This window comes from Falco naumanni, chromosome 6, assembly GCF_017639655.2.
Source record: "Falco naumanni isolate bFalNau1 chromosome 6, bFalNau1.pat, whole genome shotgun sequence".
NCBI classification, from domain to species: domain Eukaryota; kingdom Metazoa; phylum Chordata; class Aves; order Falconiformes; family Falconidae; genus Falco; species Falco naumanni.
In genome coordinates, this window is record NC_054059.1 from 36,547,575 (window position 1) to 36,573,239 (window position 25,665).

Here is a 25,665-nt window from a genome sequence, read left to right on the forward strand (position 1 = left end):
TATAACAGATGCTAAGTGACCGTTTCATGCTGTCAGTGTACATGTGGTCTTGATCTGGGGGAGTGATATATGCCTCCTTTTAACAAAACGGGTGTCAGAAGACACTGTGTGGTCAGAGGTGATCAGTCCTAGAAGAAAAAAAATTACTGCTTCCCCTGGTGCCAGCTGAAGCTTTTTAAATGTGAACAATTGACTGGGGTGGGTTGACCCAAAAATATCCTCTAAGAGGGAAATTCAAAGTACAGTTTCTTTGTTATACAGTTTTGCAGCAATACGGGTGATCCAGAGAGATTATGCTGTAAAATATTGCTGTATTTAACCCTTTCCTTGGCAGAGAGCTTTCTTCTCTAATACTTTTGACTGATTGACCAGTCTTCCCCAAGGGATGGAAAATTGAGAATGGCAGTAAATCAAAGGAAATTTTTCCTGCCTTGCCCAAATGTAATTTGGAGACCTAGTCGCCTTTTCCTCTCCCCGCCGCCCCCCGCCAAGAAACTAGCCCCAAAAGAGCCAAGATCCTGTTAATTAAATTTTGCGAGATTAAATTTGTGACATTTGGCAACACTGACACTAGCTTATTCTACATTTCTGCTTTATTAACTATGAAGTCTTAGGAGACATTAGGTATGTCAGGTCCTGACAACTGAGAAGGTGGCCCATGTCTCCAGAAGAAATCTAGCTGTGGCCCTGTCTTCCCTCCTCTACCTCTGCTCAGCGGGTACCGTTGGAGCCTGGCCACCAGCTGATGGTCAGCCAGCCCCCGTGCTGGGAGTCAGCGTACTGGCCACTGGCTCTGCTGTGTGGGTCTTTCTGCGCAAACCCTCCACAACCTGGCCTTTAATATAGCAGCTTTTGTCATTTGGTTTTCGTTTGTTTGCTTTTCATGCTAATGAGATAATTTAATTAGTGAAGTCAGTGTTTTGGGCAGTGTTTTGCAAGCCAGGAGCATTATAGAGGGATATAAAGTTTTTCTCTCTCCCTATTTTTAACAAGGCTGGGTTCCAGACAGTGCCAGCTACCCAGGACCCTGTAGAGACATCTCAGGAAGTTACTATGACTTCGTGTAAAGTTCTGGTAGATAAGAAAATCTTAATTTTCTAAAATTTCTAATTCTTTAATTGGAAAATTGCTGTGCAAAACTCCGGTCACAATGCTGCAGAAGGACCTTGGAAAGCCCAAGAATCTGCATGAAATGGCAGCTAGAGTTGGTTTTTGGGAATGGAGGGTTGTGAGGGTTGAGTTAGGCTCTCAGCTTTTTTGGGGGGTGGTCTGCAACAAGCCAAGGGAGAGAACGAGATCAAGTGAGAGGTACAGACCTTGAAGACAGACGAACAGAGTCAGGAATTTTCTCCAGATGTGTATTGCAAACCCGTATGTTTTGACATATTTTCTATGCATTTATAATTGACAGTAAGTGCATTTGTGGCTGTGGATGAAGGCCTTTCAGAGTAGCCCAAAACACTTGGGTGATGGGGGGGCTTCCCCAGAAGGAAACTCTTGTGCTTGACGTAAACCCCGTAACTTTGTGTGTGTCCAAATTTAGCATGCAGCAAGGTTCAGGATGGGGACTGGTCTTCATCTTCTGTCCCAACAGTGTGAGCAGCGGGACCACAGACACCTCTGGACCTCTGTGAATTTTTCTCACCCTACCAGTGCTCCTGATCAGTGAATTGCAGGATGTGTTATCTACTCCACTCGGATTGTAAATAAATTAGCATTTGAAAGCAAATGATGAAATATTGGAAGTTATCATATTGAAGATAAATTCCCAAGAAGCTTAGTAATAAAACATACACATACCAATATTTTAGTAACCCCTTACTTTGGAAGATCATATTCTCCCAACATTTGGAGAGAAAGAAACTAGACCGTTAAGTATGGTTTCACTCTCGTTGTGGCTGGTTCTTTTTCAGTTATATAGTGTAGTTGGTTTTTTTTTTTGCTCATCTAGAGAGATTTCCATATCCATCTTAAGTACTCAGAAATAATAAGTGTACACACTTTTCTACAATATTTTGAGACAGCGAAGCAAGACGATATGTGCTTCTTGCATAGTGAGCTCTGTCCACTGAAGACACTGTTGTGTTGCTGCTCTGATTTTTTTTTTTAAATATGTCCCAAAGCTTTGCCTCCTGCTGCATATATTTGGAAAATTAAATCCTATATAATCTCTCAAATCTACTGCTCCTTTATCACTTACAGGGTTAGGATTTGGGGTTTTGTCTTTTTTTTTTTTTTTTTTTTTTTTTTTTTTTTTTTTTTTTAAATCTGATTGTAGCAAAGCAGCTCAAGTCTCTCTGCCTTGTCTTGGATTTTACAAGAGCTTTACAACTGTTTACAAGAGTAAATCAGGGGTTTACAAAAGTAGACCTTGCTTGATAATAAAGTTGTTTCCTTGCCCCTCAAATATTTCTGGGTCTTATCTTTCTACACAGCTGCTTGTAGTTCAGCTTTACAGAATCTCTTGATTGGATTCCTACTGCCTTTGTCTAACAAAGAAGTCTTTGAATGAAGTCACCCAAATGGAAAAAAAAAAAAAAAAAAAAAGAAGTAAAAATTGTGAAAATGGATTAGTCAGATCCATGTAGGCTTAGAACAGTGATTCCATATGTGTCTAAGAAAGTCTTTTTAGGTTATAAATAATGTTGAGCTCGAATAAAACATTTTGTTTATCGCACTTCTGAAGTGAAGAGCAGCTCCTGAAGCTGCCCTATCTACTGGTACCCTATTTTATTTGCAAGATTTTCTTAAAGACACACATACATGTGTGTCAGATGTGTGCATGTATGACCTTACTATTAAATTATATCCATAATTTATGGTAACGATGATATATTTCAGGGTAATTTTGGTGCCGTATGCATAAATTATGTCTTCAGCCCTGTGCCTCAGAAGAGGCTGTTGTGTTGGTACGCTCTGATAAAACTGCATCAGTAACACTTCCCCTGCAGCATCTATCTGAAATCATTCGAGCTTAGGTACTTAGACATCTTCTTTATCACTTACAGTTCTTCATGTTAGATCTGATTACAGCAAATCTCTCTCTTCTTCCTCATCTTTTTTTGTGTGAATCTCATAAAATACTTAGGCTTTACATGCACTTAGCTGCTTTTGAAGCTCTCTAACAGTCTATTTCATCTTTGTTTCCGTTCATCCAGTCTGAAAATACGTAAGGCTATTTAGCTTATTTTAATGTTTCAGACTCTTCCTTCTTTTCTTCCATTTCCCTCATGACCGTGTATCTACTTCCATTGTGCTGTCTCCCAACCTCTCCTGCCTATCATATTTCTCTAATGTTATTATTTAAAAGGTAAATTTAGAAACAAATGCTTACCCAGGAAAAATGTAAATTAAAAGGCTGACCTTTATTTTTGAAGTCACTTAATGAAGTTGACTAACAGTCTAAGAAATCTGATTCTATGACTTCAGACTGGCTGAAAGCCCATTTTTTTTCCTTATATTTATATCTGTGAGGACAGGCATTTTAAGGAGACCTTGACTAGGGAAGCGTGGAGAGCAAGGAAAATGCTGCTCTAAGGCTCGAACCAGACTGTCATTTAGAGGGACATGAATAGGAAACATTTTTTCTGCAGTACAGTGAGTGTTTTGGGCTTGGGGGAAGAAGGGCTGTGTTTAAATGTATCGAGCATAAAATGAAATGTTAATCACTTAAGTTTAATAAATCTGCCGCAATGATCTGTTTGAACCTGGTAAGAGGCCTGTAGTTAGCACACTGCTATCTCAAATGCCTCTGGTCTTTTTCTTGCCTCGGTGTATGTATGTGGAAGCTGTGGAAACAAGGAACAAATTAGCTCGGAGCTTGCATAAGAGATGCGGTGAAAAATGAGTACCAGGAGGAAGGTGGTTTTAAAGGAAGAAAGTAGGAGGATTACCAAATGGCCAGAGTTTTGAGGGTAAATTTGGAGGCTGGAGGTAGTCATCTGTGTAGGTGCCCTACATTTTAGTCCCAAAGACGCTCATGTTTTGCAGAAAATTTTATTGTTGAGCAAACTGTTTATATGAGACATTTGTAAAACTCCTGGTCATAGAAAAAGTTACTTTCTCTAGCAGGGGTGTTCGCACATTTTCCTTTCCCTCAAGACTGATAGATTTAAAGTCACTTCTTTTTATGGTCTTTCTCACCTGCTGTATTGCATATTTTGGCCTTGGAGGGCTGGGGGAGATGCCTCTCTCATTCCTCAGAAGGACATTCAGTATTGTTCCGTTAGTCTGTCGCTCTTCTCTTTTCTACCCTCTCAATCCTGTCTTACTGTGAAACTAAAATGCGGAGGAAGGCGTTGAGTGCACATGTAATCCTCATGCCTGGCTCCAGAGTACTTTGCATAACCCCTCTCTGAAACCAAGAGGGCTGGCTGTGTTTTGGCATGAGTTTTGCAACACGTCCACAGTGGTGTGGTCTTTGGGGACCGAGATAGGTGTTTTGTTTGCTTTGCCATATCACTAAATCTGCCTTCAGATTTGTCATGGGATTTTTATTTTCCTCTGGTTGCTCAGTCTCTCTTCTTTAGCTTACAGCCTTTCCCACAGCTCTCCCTTAATACCAATTTGATCTTCTTCTTGCTTTGAATTTATCAGTTCACCCAGTAATAACTACGGGTTTCTCTCTCTTCTCTCTGTTTAGTATGTTTAGTAGGGTAGGGTTTTTTTTCCCCCTCTGAGTTTTTGTTCCTTTTGGCTGCACAATGAAATCCTTTGATTCTATGTGACAAACAAGAACACACATTTCCTTTCTAGCTGAGATTAAAGGCACACGGCTACTCCAGTGATTACATCTTGAGTAGAGAGTGAGGGAAGGCCTGTCTCATTGACTTTACCATCTTCACAGGATGGTATATCAGCTGAATTAACTGTACAGAGAGTGATTTTTAGCAGTAACAGCATGCAGTATGCCTTCTCATGAACTTCTCTTCTGAGATATGTGAATCGTACGTTCTCTCTATTGCCAGCGATGTCTATATGGTGGGTTTATGGCTCTGATGTGGGGTAGGTGTTTCTGAGAGAGCTTTAAGCTTATCTGCTCAAGAATTGACTTCTAGACATGGCAGTGGGGAGTTTCGTGCTGGCTGAAAACTTGGCCCCCAAACTGAGGTTGATAGATGGGTAATTAGCCAAGGCTTAGCTGGGGCGGTGACTTCCACGCAGCCAGCACTGGGAGTTACCCAAGTCTGGAAAACAAGATAAAAATCTTTCTCTTCTTAGTGCTGTTTAGAGGGACCTAAAGCTATTTAAGAGAAAAATGTGTGCGTACGAATGTCAAGGAAAACTTCCCTTAAATTTGGAAGACATAAGAATTAATTGTAGCTATTGATACTGGTATTTTTAAGCACTAGGTATAATCTTTCTCCTTCTCCCTGTTTCCCAAACAGACAGGGTTGTCTGTTGGGTTTTTTTTGTTCATTCTTAAAAAAAAAAAAGAATAAATCCCAAAGAATCCATGTCTGAAAAATTTTAGCCTAAATTTGAGTATTTTGGAACTGGTAACGAACTGGGTTAGGATGAAAATGCTCATACATCTTTGATTACGGTGCCTGCTGCCCTCATTGCTGTTCGTGTGTGGCTTCCACTGGCCTCCGTCACTGCTGTTCCTCAAGATGGTTTATGCTGCCCTGTGTCAGGTTCTGTGCAGAGGAACGTGATGATTATGCTTGGCTCGGGACACACTTTCTTGGAGAAGTTTCTCGTATGAGTACAAAATATGTTTAAAGCATTATTGTGATGATTATGATCCTTGACAAAAATAGTCTAGACAAAGTATAAACTCTGGATCCAAAAATATATTTAAAAAATAGCTAGCCTGTTCACAAACCATTTCTTACCTCACCCAGCAGCTATTTATGAGAACATTTTCTATTGTTTCTAATTTTAAGCAATTAATAGCAAGCACTAGTGGTTGCATATTCATTTATTAGATAGTTATCCCCGCTGGTTTTTCTGCACATCTTGTTGCTGTCAGATATCTTTGTACCCAGCCAAAAATGACATGTTGAAACAAGCAGTGTATATTTAATGCAATGCATAGAAAAAAACCCCATGACGTTCAGCCCCGACTTCTATTTTTTATTGGAAATACCATGAAATACAGTAGCTGGACAAAAAAGTGAATTTGCTCGTGAAGAGGGTGGTGGGTTTTAAGTAAACTTCTTAATGCATGGCTTAGTCACAGGCTTTTTTCCTACTTGTTATTGACGTAATTGCCTGTCAGTCTCATCTGATAGTAGAATTGCTGGGGGCATGGTGTCTTGGATTGTGTGGCAAAAACTGCTAGCTATTGACTTACGTGCATGTGTGCCTCTGCTCTCCGCTGAATTAAATGTCAGATATACTCAAGTGTGTGGGTGGGTGGGGGATATGTGATTTGGTTCTCTCTAGTTGCCTTGTCAAGAAGTACACTAATACAGCTAATGGAGCTTGGAAGGAGAAGGGCATTCAATTGACAGCCACCATCCAAACAGTCAAAAAAGATAGCTTCATACAGTGGGGGAAACTGTGGAGATTTAAAAAGATGCTTTTCCAAACACAAGGAATAGTAAAGGATATTTTGAAATTGCAGCTTGCATGCAGTTAACAGTCTCCCTTTATGCTTGGCTTTGCAAAAGGTTTATAAAACAAAGGGAAGGGAGTTTATACCTGTGGAATTTCTAACCTTTAAAGACACTATCTTTAGGTACTGATTGTTTTCCCAGACGGTTGCCACTAGAGGAAAAACTTGCTTTCTGCACCTCTGCTAAAACAAAAGTTTCTTTTTCACTACAGCATCTTTCACAGCACTCGCATCTCTGATTTTTGCTGTGTTCAGTGTGTAGCTGTTGTTTCAACATGGTCTCCTGGAAAATATGAAACAAACTTTTGGAATTGAAGTATCAGATGGCCACAAAAATACATGAAAGAGGAATCTAAGTAAATATCAGTGAATCATCAACCCTCAATTCATCAATCAAATCTTGCATCAAATCATACCAGAGTAAAAATAGCTGGCTCTGTTGGATTAAGCGGAATGTTAATTTTGTGGTCAGCTTCTACAACAATATGTGCTGTCGCTGGAGGTGCTTGCTCCTGCACAGGGGTAACAGAACCATCGCAAATGCAGCTTCTTGGGAGATTTGCTTCATCCTGTTGTTGAAGATAATGATTGTGGGAGGCTATTTTGTGGGGGTTTTAATACACATATTATTGAATTTCTAAATAAGAACAGTTTGTGTTGTCTCAGGCTAGTACCTCTCTGTTGAACCAGGTGAACCTTTAATTATTTAGTCATAATAGTTGGTTTAATTTGCCTTTTTTGTTATTGTTTATTTCTAACACGTGAATAACTTAACATTTTTGATAGGCATACTGGTTTATAACACTTCTAAGTTATATCTCTCTTAAGTAGTTTCTTATCTTTAGGTTTCTGGGTGAGTTTGGTTTCAGCTCCCTCCTCAGCCATACAAGCAGTTGGTTTTACAGTCTGTTTTTATATCTAAGAATTTGTGAAACAAAATTTCTTCAACTGACCTGATGTTATTATTACAAAGAACTTACTGGATCGTGTGATGCAAATAAAATAGATCAGATGCTGCAGTGACTTAGATACCCATTATTTATTTATGGGAATAAATATATTTAGCATTTATTTATACTGTTCTTCAATTCCAAATGCTGTAAACTTTCACTTACTCTCAACTCTGCTGGGAAAATAGCATTATTGCCACCATTCTGCAGGTTAGGAGACCTTGGCAGGAAGAATTAAGTAACTGCTCTAGGCTACATAACATGTAATTATCAGAACTAGGATTAGATGTTGGAAGTCTGAACTCTCAGTGTTGTGTTCAGATGTCTTGCTCCTGGCAGATAAAATCTATGGATAACAAAGACTGAGGAGGTAAGTAATGATAAGGACGGGATGATCACACAAAGCAACTTGGTCATTTGATCATCTTAGGTATATTAAGTGTTTTAAGTCTAGCCAGAGGCACGGGAGGAAAGAGAACATGTTGGCCTGCCCTGGAGAGCAGCCACACTGTGGAAAGCTCAGCATCACAGGGTGAAGCATTCCTGTAGGAGCTTCCAGGGAGAATATCAAGCAAGAAGGAGGGGATGGGGGCTACGTCAAGCACTATTTGTCTTTGAAAACGTAGAAGCAATAGGTAGATTTAGCAGATAGATATTTCTCCCTCTGATCTTTAGGATTAATACTTGGTCACACATCAGGTGCGCAAAAGAGCTACAGCAATGATCTGGCTGCTGAGAAAACTGCAAGACAGAGTTGTTGGAAACATTTTTCTGCTGTCAGAAGAGTGAATGGTGATTTCCTTCTAAGTCAGCTTTTCGTGATTGCTGTTGCTTGTCACTTTGCTGGAGAGTTTGGGCAGATGGTGTTTCCTCAGGTCTGAGGGGCTGGTCTCTCCACCACATGCTTGTACAAATTTGTGTTCTAAATTAATATACGTGGCTACACCGCTCTCCTCCTCCTGACGTTTAGCTGGGAAAAGAGGAGAAACAGTGCTCTCCTGAAGCAGAGGAGGCATGGCGGGGACTCGCCCTCGTGATTGTGGTGTGTGATCGCTGTACCGTGTCCTTATTCCTAACACCTCTTTGGTTTTAATCTTTCAGGCAAGCTCTCGAGTTCCCTTTGAGAAGAAGCTGCCCTCCATCGAGATGTCACGGCACCACAGCCGGTTTGAAAGAGATTACCGGGCCGGGTGGGATCGCCGGGATTGGAGCTCCAACGGCAACCACGTCAGCAGCACCAACTGCAGTAGCGTCGTGAGCACCAACAGCAACAACCGCCCTGGGCTGCTGCCCCTGCCCATCGTCCCCTCCCGGCTCCCCACCCCAGCCACCGCCACTTGCACCACCGTCAACAGCGATGTGATCACAAGCCTGGTGGCCAACTCGTCTCCAGCTTCAACTACCAAAGTAAGAATTTAGCTTTTTTTCCCTGGGGTTGATGTGTTGAAAGGATGTTAGAGATTGACCTTCATCTGCCCCTTTGCAAAATCTGTGTTCATGATATAACCAAGGGGAGGGAAAAATATTTTCTGTGGGCATTCTGCGTCTTTTTTATTCTTTTGTGTGTTGTGCATACACTAGAGTAGGTCTTTTGTACTCCGAGACTGAGGGTGCCCATGCTGCTGAGAGGCCCAGGCGGAGAAAATTCTTCTTTTCCTTTCATCGTTGCCTACATTTGGGCTTTCTGTTACTTTCCCTGGAACGTGTGGTTCCCACCTCTGCTTTTGGGAATACTCTTCTTGTCTGTTGACCAAGGCAGAGCTGTGGTTGACAACAAGTGGATGTGGTTTTCATCCAGAGGGAGTGGGAAGTGACTAAAGGGCATAATTTTGGCTGAATGGTGGTTTTTTTCTTCTCTTTATTTGGTACTTTCCTATAAGGTTCTCAAAACCTCATTCCTAGGGCAGGTTGGAGTGTAACAGTGGGACTCCTATAACCAGGCTCTCTCATTTGTGCAGAAATGCACACTAAGGAGTAAGCAAATGTTAAGCGGCAAAGAATTGAAATCCTAGTAAACCATTGGGCTTTTTTGTTCTAATATGTAATCGGAGGGAAGAAGGTGACTGTTCCTTTTTTTTAAAAAAAAAACACTTAGCTCTTAAATCTGCAACATACAAGTTGTTATTCCAGTAGAAAGCTGGGGTTTCTTTCTGCATGCAAATTCAGGTAGAACAGCTGGGGAGTAGAAAACCCTGGCAAATTGCAAAGGTGACCACAGCGTTAGCAAAGTGAGCCAGAAGCACTGCTGGTTTTCTTTTTATGATATTTAACATTTTCTTTCAACTTGGTTTCATTTTAATAACTGCAAGTGCCAAATACAGCAGACGCAGACAGAGGGAAAGGAGACAATAAAGTTATTTAAAGTAAGCCAAGAGCAAGCTGAAATTTTACTGCAGTACCATTATTATATTGATTTTTTTTTCACACTGTAGAAAAACAAGGTCAGTGCTGCAGAAGGAAACATTAGGCCAAAGTTTACAGTGTGATTGTTTTTAAAAATTTTCCATGACATCTTCAAATTATTTCATTTGAAAGAAGCCAATCGGATTCTGATCAAAACATATTTAGGGTTCTCCAGATGCTATCCACGATAGATGCATTTCAATCATGCTTTGTCTGGAGATAATTGAGGCAATTTTGGAGCCAAAGCAGTCATTTCATTTATCATGACCTTTGTTCGTGGGTCTACTTAGAGTCCAACAATTGTCTGGAGCTGCTCAGCCCTTCTCCCAGATGTTCAGAACCATTTTGAAGCGTAGCAGTGCCAGTAAACCATGTGTTTATTGAGGGAGAGGAGGCAGGAACAGCAAGTTAAATGCCTTTTTGATCATATGCTCAATGTGAACTGTCTTCTAAATTACCTTATTAGACAATTTTCTGATGACTTTCATTAGTAAGAATGTTTTGGCATGAATAGATCAAAAGCAATAAATAGACAAGAATGGAGGTAACATGGGACGCTTTTTGTTCAGAGAACTGTTAATAAGCTGTGTAATCTCCCATAAAATAAATGTGTAAAAATGCATACAGTCTTTGCCCCAGACTCTGCCAAGAATCAGCTAAACAGCTCTAAAAAATTCAAAATTGCATGCATTAGAGACAAAAACTTTGAAAAAGAAGTGAGGTAGGTAAGATGAACAGAGATGTAAGGATATGGTGCCTAGCAAGCTTCCAACTAATGATGTGAAGCAGTGTCAGGAAAAAACCATCAGGTGCTCATACATACTCATGTTCACCCTGCCTGACTCTGTCTTTCTCCTTTACACGCAGCAGATTTACACTTGTGGTTAGCAATGTAACCAGCCAGTGGCTTTCCCTTGTAGAATCCAGCTAATGGTTAGGCATAAAAAATTAAATCTGTGTAATGAGGAAATCACAAGTCAGAAGAATAACGCGGTCGCTTGGTTTATTTAAACGGGAATGTGCCAAGTTGCCTTGAGCTGAGAGTTCACAGATTACCCTCTGCAGTCTTTTTGTGAGTATGTTTATGGGTTACCAGCTTGTTGGGGGCAGGTGTCATCTTAAGCTGAATTTCTTAGTTGTGTTTTGTGGTTGGGAGCAGGATATTTGATTGCTTAGCTGCCCTTCTGCAGTCTGAACTTTCCCCAATGTTATGGCAGATGTCATTAAACTCAGTGCCGAGGAGGTGCCCCACACAAGACATGATATGGTGAATAAATAAAGTATCATGGTGTTACAGAGCAAGAAGATTGAGAACCTGGTTCTCTTTGTCTCTTTGTCCAAAGATATGCATGTAGCCAGCAGTGTTCCTCCACGCTGATGACAGAAAGGATTCTCTGTCATCCAGTTACCAGTTTTGACTTTAGTGTATCTTCCGAGCTAGTTTGAAGGTCTCAGAGTATAGAGGCCAACTGTCCATCTCCCTTCATTTTGTGTTCCTACTAATTAATTATCCTCCCAGTTAAAAGTTTGTTTCATCTTTTTTTATAAACCGTTTAGTCTGTCTTCAAACCTTTGGTCCTTGGGTCCTCTAGTTTACTGCTGTGTACTGGTCTTAGTAGCTTCCAAATGACTGCGTCTCTTTTGCATCCCATTTGTTCTTCATTTGGCTTTGATTCTGTAAGTACCAAAACCATATGCATCCTTTCAGCATCAGACTCACCATTCTCTTGCATGGTGATAAAACTACCCCCTTCTGTTCACATGTCTGCCCAGGTAATAATTGCTCCAGAGTTTTGCCAAAATGCTAAGTCAGTAGTTATTAAAAATGCATATATGTGTCATCGTCCTCCATTACATGTGATCAAACAGAATCATAATCTTGTCAAAGGCTGCAGTGAAGTCTGTTTGACAAGATCTGTCTTCCGGATACTTGTATTGGCAGAAACTACTCATATTCCCGTCCTTCAGCTCCCTGTTAACTGAATCCTAAGGTGAGAAATTCAAAACAGAGGAAGAAACTTCATTTCTCTCTGACATGTAACTGGATGGTGAAACTTGCTGCGTTGGTGATGGAACGGGTCAAGGAATTTTTAGATAGTTTTAAGGACCACTAGATTGTCTAGTCTGGCTGAACCATCTGGTCTTTAAATGATTACGTAAATGTATGTAAGATTAAAGACTTCACCCCCAGTTATGTGGCATGAACACAAAAAGCATTGGAAGGGAGAGAAAAAATTGATCAGATCAAGTGTTGGAGAGGTGAAACCATCTTCAGAGGGAAAGCTTTAAGGTATGTAACAGCAACTGTAAGGGGGGTGGTTTTGGTCTGTGTTTTTATGCTTCTGGAAGAGGTTTTACGTCTTCCTGTGGAGGACTTTAGAAGGATTTTATTGCTAATTATTAATGTGTAGGAGGACTTTAGAACTAATTATACTTTGCAGACCTTTGAAATTTATTCTCAAAGCGTACCTGTAACCTTCTTACCACAGATGCTTTAGTACAAATCACACTTAGTGGATCTGCCACATTTAAGTGGTTACGGATGTTTGGTCTGAGTTATTTAAACAAAAAAAGCTGTATTTTCCTGAGCTTTATTCTTGGCTGAACAAACCCGCGATGATACTTTGCGCTGCTGCAACCCATTTCATCAGAGGCTGCCAGAAGACATCAGAAAAACTATTTAAACCTCAGCCTCCTGTAAGAAATAGTTTAATGTCGCACTCCCAGCATCCAAGAGGGAAACTGAGGCACTCACAGGTAGGGATTATTGGTTTTCTGCTCGTTTTGTGCCACTGTGAGGGAAGTTCCAGCTCTTTTACTCACTTTGGCTTTTCTGTTCTGGTGCTGTACCCAAAGCTTTGGGCCACAGGCCAGCACCCAGAGTCAGTACAGTTTGAAGGGATGAATCCTTCGCTGGAGATACTTCCTCAACCCCTTGAATACCTGAAGTAGTCCATAGGAGAGGGCAATTCCTGCCATTAAACTGCTGCGTTCAGATCAATTTGTCACACTCAGAGCCCAGTCATGTATGATGATTGAGCTCAGGTTTGGGTTCGTCTGTGTGCGGTGGGGTTTGGTTTGCTTTTTTTTTCCTTCAGTGAGAAGGATGCTATCAAAGACATCCATATAAGACTGCAGCACTGCTTAAGATATTGGCAACAAAACAGTGTAAAATTCATTTAAGGATTCTGCACATCATTCCAGCCATGTTTTCTGTTCATCTCAGCAGCACCTTCATTCTTTGTTGCTTTTCTGAATTACTTTGCGAGTTACTTGTACAATTTTCTCCATCAAAGCTCCTGTATCACAGCTTCAATTTAGAAGTGTTGTCATGGGCTGTAATTTGAAATTTTATTACCAAGAGATTTTTTGGTTATAGAACATTTACTTTTATCATCTCTATATTATTTTTAAATGCCTGAAAAGATTGATACATCAACAGAATCTGTGCAACACCAAGCAAGATCTGATTTTTTTTTCAACCTTAATTTTAAAAACCCTTTGCTTGGAACATAAATTGATTCTAAAGCCCCCACACACTTAATGATTTGTTATTCTCAAGGTTAAACCTATGACAAATTTTATAAAAATGCCAGTCTTCAGTTTTGATAAGATTTTCTCTAGTTGAGCTGAGGGATAACTGTATAGTTTTAAGTCTTTAAATAGCATAGCTGAGATGTGATCCTGGTCTGCTGTACTTACAGTACTCCCGTAGCATTTAAGACTTGTGTGGTTTTGCCTACTGTCGTTTTTATCCCACTGTGGTTAGCCACAATTATGATGTGGGAGATAAGGCAGAGATGGTAAAGAGTTTGTTAACCTCTCTGGAAAGTCAAGACAAGTATTGCAGGGGTAAAAATTGCCCCCACTATCTTTGCTGCCATGCATCACTACATCTAAATAGCATTAAAAAAATGAGTGGGGAGGGAAGAAGATTTTTGTGTTAAAGGAAAAACAAGTCAGTATGGCTGAGGAATGCACAGTTAGAATAAAGTGGAACGTCACAGAAGTAAAATGTTATATGCTTCTTCCCTTTATGGTCCAAAAAAATGCAGTTCCCTCAACAGCAGTCTGCCATATGCAGATGATTTGCTGTATGTTGCAGAATTTGTGTTGTCTGTTCTCTTTCTCTCACTTCAGAGGTGATGATTTGCTAAGCTGGTGTATGGCTTCCACAAATATTTAAAATATTGATTAAGCAGAGGAAAAATAAACATGAATTGTTTTTCAAGTTACGCCTTATGTTGTACATGACTAATTACATACAACAATTTGCTCTGCAATGGTAACTGAAATTTATGTACTCTTTTTATTATAAAACATAAGACGCTTGCATAAAGAGAGAGATTATAAATATTGGAATACAACAGTTGCTAGAAAAAAAGTCAAAACATGCAATGATGAAGTATATAGGATTTGCTCTTCCAGTTTCTCTGTGCAAAGCTACTTTTCCACCTCCTTGAGGGCTGGTATTGATAGTTGTCATATTTTTGTCACCATTTCAGATACTACACTGTTAATTCTTTGATCTGGACATGATGTAGCAGTCTAGCCCATAATGTCCCAGCATTAATAGCAAAAGCTGTGTTAAAGATCCTCCTGATTCTTCTGGCAAATTATTGTGGTGGTAAGGGAGGCTTCAGTTGCTGGATGTCAAATAGTGCAACTGGTTTTTTTTTTTTTCCCAGGAGCATATTTTTACCTATGGGTAAATTTTTAAAATACAGTAATGTCCAGGTTCATTGGCAAATGAGATGCAAGCCCATTCGCACCTATGCAGAGACTTCAGGTGCATATGAAGCTCTAATTATGACAGTCTATTAAATGGATGTATAGGAAATCAGAGCAATTCTCAGAGTACATAGCAGTCAATGGTTTGTAACAGAAGACAAGGACAGGTTTTCCCTGGCATGCAAGTCACATTCTCCTGGTTCTCTAGGTTTGAACGTTCAATAAGCTTTGCACAATTTACCTTTTGGGGTGACACACCATTTAACTGGAGTGCAGCTTCCAGACTGTGCTTCTGTGAGGGGTCTGCAAGCAAGGAAGGATGGCCAAAATGTATGGTAGATATGATATGACATACTATCACACCAGCCTAGCTAGGGTGAAATCAGCAGAGTGTACCACAATAAATATTTATTTTTTTATTTTATTTTATCAATATACCTCCTGGTATCCTCAAATAATTTTTAAGAGTTGCTTTTGAGGAATGGAGAGAGCTTGTACCAGGAATGAGAGGAGGAGACAGAGAGAGATTTGATCATTGACTCTGGAGACTTTTTGGTTTGTTTTTTTTTCCTAATTACAAATTAACAGAAAATCTCTGTGAATTGAACTCAGCAATGACTTCTGCTGAAGTAGTTGTATTAAGCTACTATGAAAAAGTTACTCCTGGGAGGTAGTTGTACCACCAAGGGACAAGAGGGCAAAGTGAGATCAGTGGTGGGTTCCAAAACTGACATGTTGAAGGGCTTGAAGTAGAGGAACAAATTCTTCACTTTGAACAAACTGGAGAGACACCTTGGGCATTTTTCATGCTCCTCTGTAGAAGGCTGTTCTTAATGGTCTGTGGCCCTAGAGAGGGCTTAAATTGTGCTGATGATCTGCCACTTCACCTTACCATCTGATTTTATATTTTTTCTCAGATGTATTTTTACATCTTTTTAACATTGTAGAAATGGAAACATACAAAATGTGGGTTTAGTTTGTCCACTTTTGCAGGTACTTTATTGGGCTGAATATGGTCTGAAAGCCCTGGCCTGTTAATTAATCTATAAAGTCTTAAAAACCTGCTTGGATTTTTTGACTCACAATGTGTTTATCATCTGTTGAAAGAGCTAAGAGGTCTGGCCAGTTTCTGGGCCCAGTTTCATTTGAAGATGAAAGGCAGCATTTCTGAAGCACTAATTGACATAGCCAAATACTTACAAGGTCACAGACATGACAGCTTTGGATAAAGAAAAAGGAATATTTCTAGGTTTTGGCACTTGGATCAAAAAGTATCTTGACTTCCAAAAGGGATAAATATCAGTGGTAAAAGTAATCTAAACAAAAAGTGTGTTGGCCAGGATTTAAGTGCTTGAGTCTTTGAAATTAGTTCTTTTTATTTTCTGATTTCTTTCTCATCGCTCCTTCATTTTCATGTGTATTAGTTGCAGATTACCCATTAAAAATGCAGCAGAATCTATGCTTCTGCCGTTCAGCAGGCATGGGTGTTTCATTAGAAAATTTGTCCCTGCCTTCTGTTAGGCTAAAAAAAACCTGCCCATGATTTGGTGGTGATTACTAGAGGGTTTATTTCCAAGGAGCAGTACTTCTCTAGGAGGGTATGTTATCTGAGTTGTAGATGCGTAAAATATTAAGGTTTGTTTCTGTCATTTAGGAACATATTGCCATCAAACATAACTTACAGAAAGAATTTCACAAGGAAGCACTTGGTGGTTTGCTATTATATTTGCTGTCAATGCTTAACATTGTCAGGTAGACCCGGGAAATTATTTTCAAGAAAGCTGATTCTGTCTCAACTAGGTAATTTCTGGTTTTGGCATTACATAAAGAGAGCAATGTCAGAAAAATGATTGAGGGAGGGGATGAGTGAATTAAGGTGTATTTTGGGTACAGAGTAGCCTGATGCAAACAGATTGTAGAAGACTGCAGAAGCGGTTCGGTGGGATGTCTCCATACCATGATTTTTATTATAAGTAACAGAAAAACAGTGGTCATTTTGAAAAAAAAAAAAAATGTAATGCATATCAGAAGGAAAATAAATTGTTTTCTAAACAGATAACATTTTTCTAGATGGTACTGTTTTTCTCAAATTGCTGATTGATTTGTAGTTTTCAATTCAGAAGTTGCTTGCAAAACAGAATCATAGAACCACAGAATGGTTTGGGCTGGAAGGAACCTTAAAGATCATCTAGTTCCAGCCCCCCTGCCATGGGCAGGGACACCTTCCACTAGATCATGTTTCTCAAAGCCACATCCAGCCTGGCCTTGAAAACATCCAAGAATGGGGCATCCACAGCTTCTCTAGGCAACCTGTTCCAGTGTCTCACCACCCTCAAAGTAAAGAATTTCTTTACTAAATCTGTGAGTCATTTGCAACTTGTTTCTTTACTAGATCTAAATCTACCCTCTTTGAGTTAAAAGCTATTGCCCCTTCTCCTATCACTACATGCCCTTGCAAAAAGTCTCTCTCCAGCTTTCTTGTAGATCCCATTCAGGTACTGGAAGACCAGTATAAGGTCTCCCCAAAGCCCTCTCTTCTGCTGGATGAATCACCCAAACTCTCTCAGCTTGTCCCCGTAACAGAGGTGCTCCGGCCCTCTCATCATCTTCATGGCCCTCCTCTGGACTCATTCCAACAGGTCCATGTCCTTCTTATGTTGGGGGACCAGAGCTGAACGCAGTACTCTTGGTGGGGTCTCAGAAGAACAGAGTAGAGGGGGAGAATCACCTCCCTTGACCTGCTCATCACATTTCTTTTGATGTAGCCCAGGATATGGATAGCTTTTTGGGCTGCAAATCTGCACTGCCAGCTCATGTTGAGCTTTACGTCAACCGACACCTCCCAAGTCTTTCCCCTCAGGGCTGCTCTCAATCCATTCTCCACCCAGCCTATATTTGTGCTTGGGATTGCAGTGACCCGTGTGCAGGACCTTGCATTTGGCTTTGTTGAACTTTGAGGTTTGCACAGGCCCACTTCTCAAGCCTGTCAAGGTCTTTCTGGGTGGCATCCCTTCCCAGGGATGGTGTCATCAGCAAACTTGCTGAGGGTGCACTTGATCCCACTGTCCATGTCACTTACGCAGATGTTAAACGGCATCGGTCCCATTACTGACCCCAGAGGAACGCCAGTCATCGCTGGTCTCCACTTGGACATTGAGTCATTGACCACAACTCCTTGAGTACAACCATCCAGCCAATTCCTTCTCTACCCAGTAGTCCGTCCATCCAGTCCATGCCTCTCTGATTTACAGATGAGGATGTCACGCAGAACAGTGTCAGGTGCTTTGCAGAAGTCCAGGTAGATGATGTCAGTCGCTTTTCCCCAACCACCAATGCTGTAACCCTGTCGTAGAAGGCCACCAGATTTGTCAGGCACGGTTTGCCCTTAGTGAAGCCATGCTGGCTGTCACCAATCACCTCCTTATTTTCCATGTGCCTTAGCATAGTTTCCAGGAGGATCTGCTCCATGATCTTGCCAGGCACAGAGGTGACACTGACTGGCCTGTAGTTTCCCGGGTCTTCCTTTATTCCTTTTTTAAAAATGGGGGCTGTGTTTCCCCTTTTCCAGTCAGTGGTAACTTCCCCAGACTGCCACGACTTCTCAAATGCAATGGCTAGTGGGTTAGCAACTTCATCTGCCAGTTTTCTCAGGACCTGCAGATGCATCTCACCATGTCCCATGGACTTGTGTACCTTCAGGTTCCTTAGATGGTCTTGAACCTGATCTTCTACTACAGTGGGTGGTTCTTCATTCTCCCCGTCCCTGCCTTCGAAGGCAACGTGGGCAGTGGGGCTGGAGCACTTGCTGGCGAAGACTGAGGCAAAAAAAACATTGAGTACCTCAGCCTTCTCCATATCTCGGGTAACCAGGTCTCCCGTTTCCTTCCAGAGAGGCCCCACACTTTCCCTAGTCTTCCTTTTATCACTAATGTACCTATAGAATCTAAATTAACCACATGAATAAAAAGAAGTCAGGCAAGCATCACCTCTCCCTGTGGTTTCTATGAGTCTTGAGTTCCTGCTTGATAGAGCAGTTGTCTATGAAGCTGACAGACATAAAAATAAATTTGGCCCTGGGAGCGATAAACAGTGCGTTACGCTCTGCGCTCTGGTCCTTATACTGCAGAATGCTGCACCTGCAGACGCTGGCCGCAAGCTGATGTGCTTTGTGCATACTGGGAAGCTCTGATCAGCCAGAGCTGACACTCCAAATTGACATTAAAGCAGCACCACTGCCCTGTCTACAATTCTGAAAATCCTCTTGAAAAAGTGCCCAGACCTTTAAGAGGAGCGCAAGGATATTGTGACTTGATGGCATGAAGCAAAGGCAGCCTGTGCTGTTTCGGCGGAGCGTTGCTCAGTCAGTGCCACAGAAGTCATGCCAGGAGTCACGTTACATCAGCAACGCTGAACCGTGCTCCATCCCATCTGAACAATGAACGCACGGTGCAGGCATCTTCTGCATAAATGGAAATACAGTGACTCACTATCTTGTGAGTGGGCAAAACTCAGGCTTGTCATTAATGCCTGCAAGCGTACTGTAGGGGAGAGCACGTAAGGAATTCCTCACACTTTTTCCTGTGTCAGTTTCACTCTCTAGAAGCAGCTCTGACAAAGATTTATAATCAGCCATTACTTTTCCAAGTAGCATGTAAAAATAAGGATAAACTTGCAGGTACCCGAGTTATTTTGTTGGCTTTTCTCTTGGAATTGGAAGCAGTACTAAATATCCCAAGAGTTGGTTAACTGTAACACTGTCTTCTTGGATGAAACGGGCACTTTTCAGCAAACAAAATGCACATTTTACTTTGGTTTGGAGGAACTGACTGTCTGAATTCACCCAGAAGTCAGTCTGCCTCCTCTGTTTTTGGCTGTTCTCTGCTCATGTCAAGTTGAAATGTATGTCGTTGTTACCCACTACGATTTAGCGTCACCAAACTGGTTCACTTTGGAAAACAAAGCTTGAGAAGTTCTGCAGAGAAACATATGCTGTCTGTAAAGTGGTGTTTGTGTATAAAGCAATATGCACCCACTGTATAAATAATGAATAATAACTAGTAATAAATTCTTCATATCATAGCACTATTTCTTACTCTTTATGATCCCAGGTCTTTTATGGTAATCCTGAAACAAAGCACTGAGAAGTATGTGAATAATATTTACTACTCCTAAGTTGTTACACAAACATGTCAGGAAAGAGAAGCTTTTTTGGCTGTGTAATTTGAATGTTTAAGATTATATACTGTTTATATTACAATATTATATATAATTAAAGTTATCCTTTTATCCCAAAGGAACATACAGTGTTCTACAAAGTCCATGCATTCAACAGCACTGAAATAATGCATCAAGGTGCATTTGTCAGCCAGCAAGTGGAACACTCCCAAAGAGCGATGCTGGGCAGAATTTGACTACATGTTCCCCTGCAAATCCATATTCTTTTTCAGAGGTGCCAGTCTTTGTAAGAGGAGCTGTGTTGTGCAAAACTCTGCGGGAGGATCCAGTATTTCATCGGTGACAACCTCCTGATGTCACAGGAATTGCTCAGCCAGTGTACCACAGCCAGGCGGGCATGGCTGGAGGCCATCCTGCCTGAACGTGGAAATCCTGAGCAAGATCAAATGAACAAAAGAAGTGTATGGGAACAGGGAGGATCACAGAATGGTTGAGGTTGGAAGAGACCTCTGGAGGTCATCTGGTCCAAATCCCCTGCTCAAGCAGGGCCACCTAAGTACTTTGAGCACTTTGCTCATCTGTCACTTCTGTGACTGCATGTCCAGTTTTGGGCTCCTAGGCATAGGACAGGCACTGACCTGCCAGAGCAACTGCAGTGGAGAGCCACCAAGGCAATGTGGGGACTGGAGCACAAGATATACAAGGAGAAGCTGAGAGCTGCATCTTTTGAGCGTGGGGAAGGGAAGGCTCAGAGGGAGTTCGATTCCTCTTTACGCCTGCGTAATTGGGACAGTGTATAGAAGAGAGACAGATCCTTCTCAGAAGTGCCCTATGAAAGGAGCATCAATGAGCACAAATGGTAGCAAGGGAAATTCTGATTACATACAAGGAAAAGAATAAAAAAACCCTAAACACAGTGTCCTAAACTAGAGCAAAGGCTCAGAACAGCTGCAGAATCTCCACTGGAAACAATTCAAGCTCAGCTGGACTGATCTAACATCAGAGTTCGCCTTGTTTTGAACAGGAGCAGACCGTGTGATCTGCAGAGGACCCTTCTGACCAAAAGCCTTGTATGATACAATCCTGACATCATCCTAGAATTGAATCACCACTTCAACATACTTCACAAGGCAAGGATGCTGTCAGTTTGCTTTTAAACAATACCCAGAATCCTCATTGGCTAGTAAATACTAGAACTTTGGATTTATTTTAGGTCTTCCGAGCCTAGCTCCTATCTTGACATAGTCATTGCAGTTTTGGTTTTGAACAGCTTGTTTCCTTTAGAATTTCTGCCTCATGCTCGGATGGAGTAAGACTAAATAATTTATCTTCCTTTTCCTCAAAAGCTGAGGAATAGTTATACCCCACATGGATCTGAGACAGTATTATCTTTCTAAGCTTCTGTTAATTATCTGTATCATCCCTGCTTTTAAAGGTCTAGCATTTATCTTTGCAAGGTTCTTCAAGCTGGATTATAGAAGAAAATTTGAGTGTATTGGTTGCCTTCTTGCTTATGAAGTTTTAAACTCTATTTTATAAACATTTTGTCCTCTGCTCACAGTAATTCTTCTCGCAGTTTTCCTGTGACCAGATTGTCTGATGTGTAGAATTGATGACTTTTAAGGTCATCATGCACATGCGTAATTATCTCAGATGTGTTGCTTTGATTAAGATATGCACATGTATACCGTTTTTGAAGATATGGATCACGGATACTCTGTTTGCCACATACAAAAGTGCCATTCACCTTGTTTTTTCAGCTTGCTTAGAAGTAAGAACTGCTTTACAGTAACATTTAGCTCTGGAGCAGTGCAGGATAATGCTATTTCAGTTTTGCTAGATGTCATCTAAGCTATGGATTGTACAGCTGTTTCAAGTCTTTCAGTAGATCCATCTTTATTTCCATTTTCATGTTATGTAGGTAATTCCTGACTTCTCCTGTAAGTTGCCATTGTTTCCATCACTGGTTGCTTTGTAAAGGGACAGGGCAGCAGAAGTTCAGTGTCAGTGCTCTGTAAAGACTGGAGCACACTCTGATGCAATGAACAGGGTGGAGTGAGAAAGGACACTTTCAAAATAACCAGAAGTAAAAGAGTAGAGCAAGACACCTATACGTTCACCCAGAGGGACCCAAGCTGACCACTTCAGTTTTTGTTCCTTCTCTGTTACCTGTGGGGCCATATTGCACCTCAGGTTGTGCTGGGTAGTTATACAATAGTGCAGCAAAGCCCATGGTGGAGGAGAGGCTGAGGACTGGGTTTGCTCAGCCTGGAGAGGGCTGAGGGGGATGTGATTGCTCTCTTCAGCTTTCTAGCGGGCAATGATGGAGAAGACACGGACAGTCTTCTCAGGGGTGAACAACAGAAAGACAAAGGGCAATGCACACAAAAGTCCACAAATGAAGTCCTGGTTAGAAAGGAAGAAAAAATTGCTCTACACTGAGAGTAGCCAGGCACTGGCACAGATGCCCAGAGATGTTGTTGCATACCCTGAAGTTATCCAGAACCAGAGTGGACAAGGCACCAAGCAATCCAGTGTAGTGTTAGCCTGCTCTAAGCAGGGGAGGTACTTGGTGGCTTTTAAGAGCCCCTTCCAAGGAAACCATTTGGATTATCCTCTGGTAGTGAAAGCCTGCAAACAACTGTGGAGAGGAGCCTTAGAGAAGATCTAGGCTCTTAAAATGTTCAGAGAACAGGGAGGTGGCAACTGCCGTGCAAAGGTGGTTATGGAAGTTACCTTGACCTCGGCAATAGGTCTGCAAAGCCAATCTTCCTTACTTAGCCTTGTGACCCATTGGCAAGGAAGCAGATTTGCTTTGCAGCAAATGGGTCGTTCTGGTGATATGGATCAAAGAAGGTGGTTCAAACCAGAGAGAGGTGAGGCAGTTGCAGCAGTTGTTGAGCAGCACGCCTTTTTGCATCCAACTTTTTGAACTAGGAGATTAAACATTAAACAAAACTTGAGCAATGCTGCAAAGTTTGTGGACCAATCCAAGCTTCTATTAATTTACCTTTTTACCTTTTTACTTCACTCCTGACATCTTTGTCCTTCTCCCCCATTTTCCATCAGACACTTGATTTAAACTCTTCTGACACTTCCCACAGCACATCTGACCATACTGGAAGTGCCGTAGCTTGCTAGCAACTACCGCTGAATCATAGGAAAGAAATGAAAGACACTCAGCGCTTACCACAACTATCTTGACCTTCTACGGTTTTGGCAAATAGAACACTTATACGGAAATGAGGCTGTCTTGAAAACAAAACTTAAGAAAAACAACTATAAGAATAAGGAAGGGAATCATGAAAACACATAGAGGTTTTGAATTTGGTCAGATACTCATTTCTTTTTTTGTGTGTCTGTTTTCCAGCCAGCTCTGCTCACAGTACAACTGCCTTTGGCTAGGTCTACGCTAGTAGATTAAGCGGTGCCAGGGCATGGGCCCAAGAGCTGGAACTTGACCATCTATACCATTAAACTGTTAGCACAGGCTCTGCCTTGCGTTCAGCCTGGACCAGCTAGTGCTGTCATAAACAATTCCCAGGCATGGCTTGGGGATTAGCCAGGGCCAGCAGCAGTTCCCAGTCGGCAGTTTGGATATAGCCACCTTGTTTTGGAGAGCAAAAGTATATAATCCTGTGAATGTGGCCAGGCCATGTCATTTGGCCTGAAAGCCATATAACAGGTCCTGGCCCTGTTTAGTTTTCTAGTTACCGGGGTGGCTTTGTGTTTGAGTCAAGTGTAATTGGTTTTACTTGACTCTACCATTTCATACTTGACTGAATTGTATCTCAAGAATAAGGAGCACGAACAAATCTCCACTTCATCTATTCTTTCAGCCTGTGTACCTGTGCACTAAAGACAGTGTGGTCTGTCCCTGTTGTAAACTGTCGCAGCAACTAAAACAGTTTATGTACTCACTTTCCCATTACAAATAGAAATACATAGTCTAAGGGTGTCTAGAAGTATGTCTTCTAGGGAGTTGTTTCAGCTGTTTTTCAGAAATCTTTATCATGGTTTTGCATACAGGCCACTAGTCGCTGGTGAATTCAGAATGAAGAATATGCTCTGCAGATGTTCCTGTTGCCAGGGAATTTTTATCTTTTCTTTTGGATCTGGAAATAAAAGATTGTATTAGTTTTTGGATGGATGTTGGCAGCTGGTATGAAAGATCATGTTATCTATTAAGTGTTGAAGTAGAAACACCTCTCGCTACCTGTACAATTATTTTTTGACTTAGTAAACTTCTATTCACTTCCTTCGTCGCCACAGCATTGAGTAGAAAATACTACTGCTTTCTTCCAATGAATGCCCAATAAACCTGTGATAGTTGCCAGGACTGGGGAAATTCCAAGACTATGGTTATATCCTTTTGTCCTGCCCTGTTTTCATCTGCACGCTTCCATTTCCAGCTGCCTGAGGTACAATTTGTACGCATCTTGGTTTTTTGGAGTTAAATGATGAATGCCTTTTATTAACAGAAGTTGCCTGATTTCATGAGGGAACAGCTCCACACCAGCTTGTTGGTACATCCTTCTAGCACTGCCAGAAGAGAGACCTGAGGTTTTGCTTTACCTTCAGCATTTTAGTCATCATATGAATTATAAACTAGTGTTTCCACAAGTGGCTCTCACAGACCTCACATACCCTCCTGCGCATGCCACAACCTATGCAAACAAAATTAAAGTAGCACGGTTAATGTGTGCATCTCCATGTGGGGTGAATTTGGCCTTGATTTTCAGTGTGTGCTGACAAATTTGGAGACTTTTCAGTGCCAGTTATTTTATCTGATGTATTTATCACAGGATGTGTCCACCGGTTCATTTATAATGGCACCCGGACAGAAATTCATGAGCATATGTTGTATTTGGGATACTTCCCCTCAGAAGAAGCTATAGAAACAAAGCTTGGGGCATCTCACCTGTGGTGCTGTGTCTTGAAGAGCTCTAGTGACCCACTTCCTTCATCCCATCAACTATAAAATCTGCCAAATCTAGGGGAACGGTTTATGAGTCAATTTGAAGAGCAGCTTAGGGGTTAATAGCGGGGTGTTCTGCCAGTCAGGTTCAGTCAAATGTAATGCTATTAGCACCAGGTAGATGTTCAGTGCTGTTGGAAATGAGCTTCTGTTTCTCAGCCCTTTTCCCTTTGTGTTTCTGCTTCATTGTGTTTAGTGCCCTGGCTGTTTGCTTTTCCTTTGGAGGTGAATGTTCCTGGACAGAATAAAAGTACATAGATGGAGCAATGTGCAAATGTGCATACTACTGCAGAAACCCTTTCACAAGAACTAGACTGCCCAGAGAAAGAAAGAAAGAAAGGAAGGAAGGAAGAAAGAAAGAAAGAATGAAACGAAGTTGCAGGAAGCGCATCTAAATAAGCTCCCGCTCCACCTTTTTCAATTTACCTGGAGGAAATATCTTTCTTCATATCATTTGACTTTTTGATTGTTAGATCAAATTGAGCCAGTTGGAGTGAGCCTTGTTGATCAGAACAGAAGCCCTGAAAACCTGTGTTTAGCTGTTCTCTGGTCTCTGTGCAATTGCTTTGCTTAAATTTGCTGTAATAACCTTTTAAGAGTCATGTACCCATTCTTCACTGAGGACCCCGCTGTGCATTGTGATTATGTTATCTGTTGCCTCCTTGAATGTTTAACGTTGTCAAAGTGTTGTGGTGTTTGGGCTGTGTGTGTGTGTGTGTGTCTTTCTTTCTGTCTAAGTCTGTTCCCCCCCCTGCCCCACCAAGCTTTTACTTCCAAAATATAAACGTGCATTGCTTGTTATCTATTACCCTCCATGTATCAGTCCTCCTTTTCTTCTTTTTCTCCCCACCTTTCCTCTTTAAAGT

The 25,665-nt window shown here is 41.3% G+C and overlaps 1 protein-coding gene across 2 annotated transcripts in view; it reads left to right on the forward strand.

The window, feature by feature from the left end:
- The window catches only part of KLHL29 (kelch like family member 29), a 406,353-nt gene that overhangs the window by 144,324 nt on the left and 236,364 nt on the right, over positions 1–25,665 (forward strand). For both annotated transcript variants that reach the window (XM_040598977.1, XM_040598978.1), the window contains exon 3: positions 8,614–8,919. In XM_040598977.1, coding sequence (XP_040454911.1) covers positions 8,659–8,919 — 261 coding nt within the window. In that variant the 5' untranslated portion in view covers positions 8,614–8,658. The remainder of the gene's footprint in view (positions 1–8,613; positions 8,920–25,665) is intronic.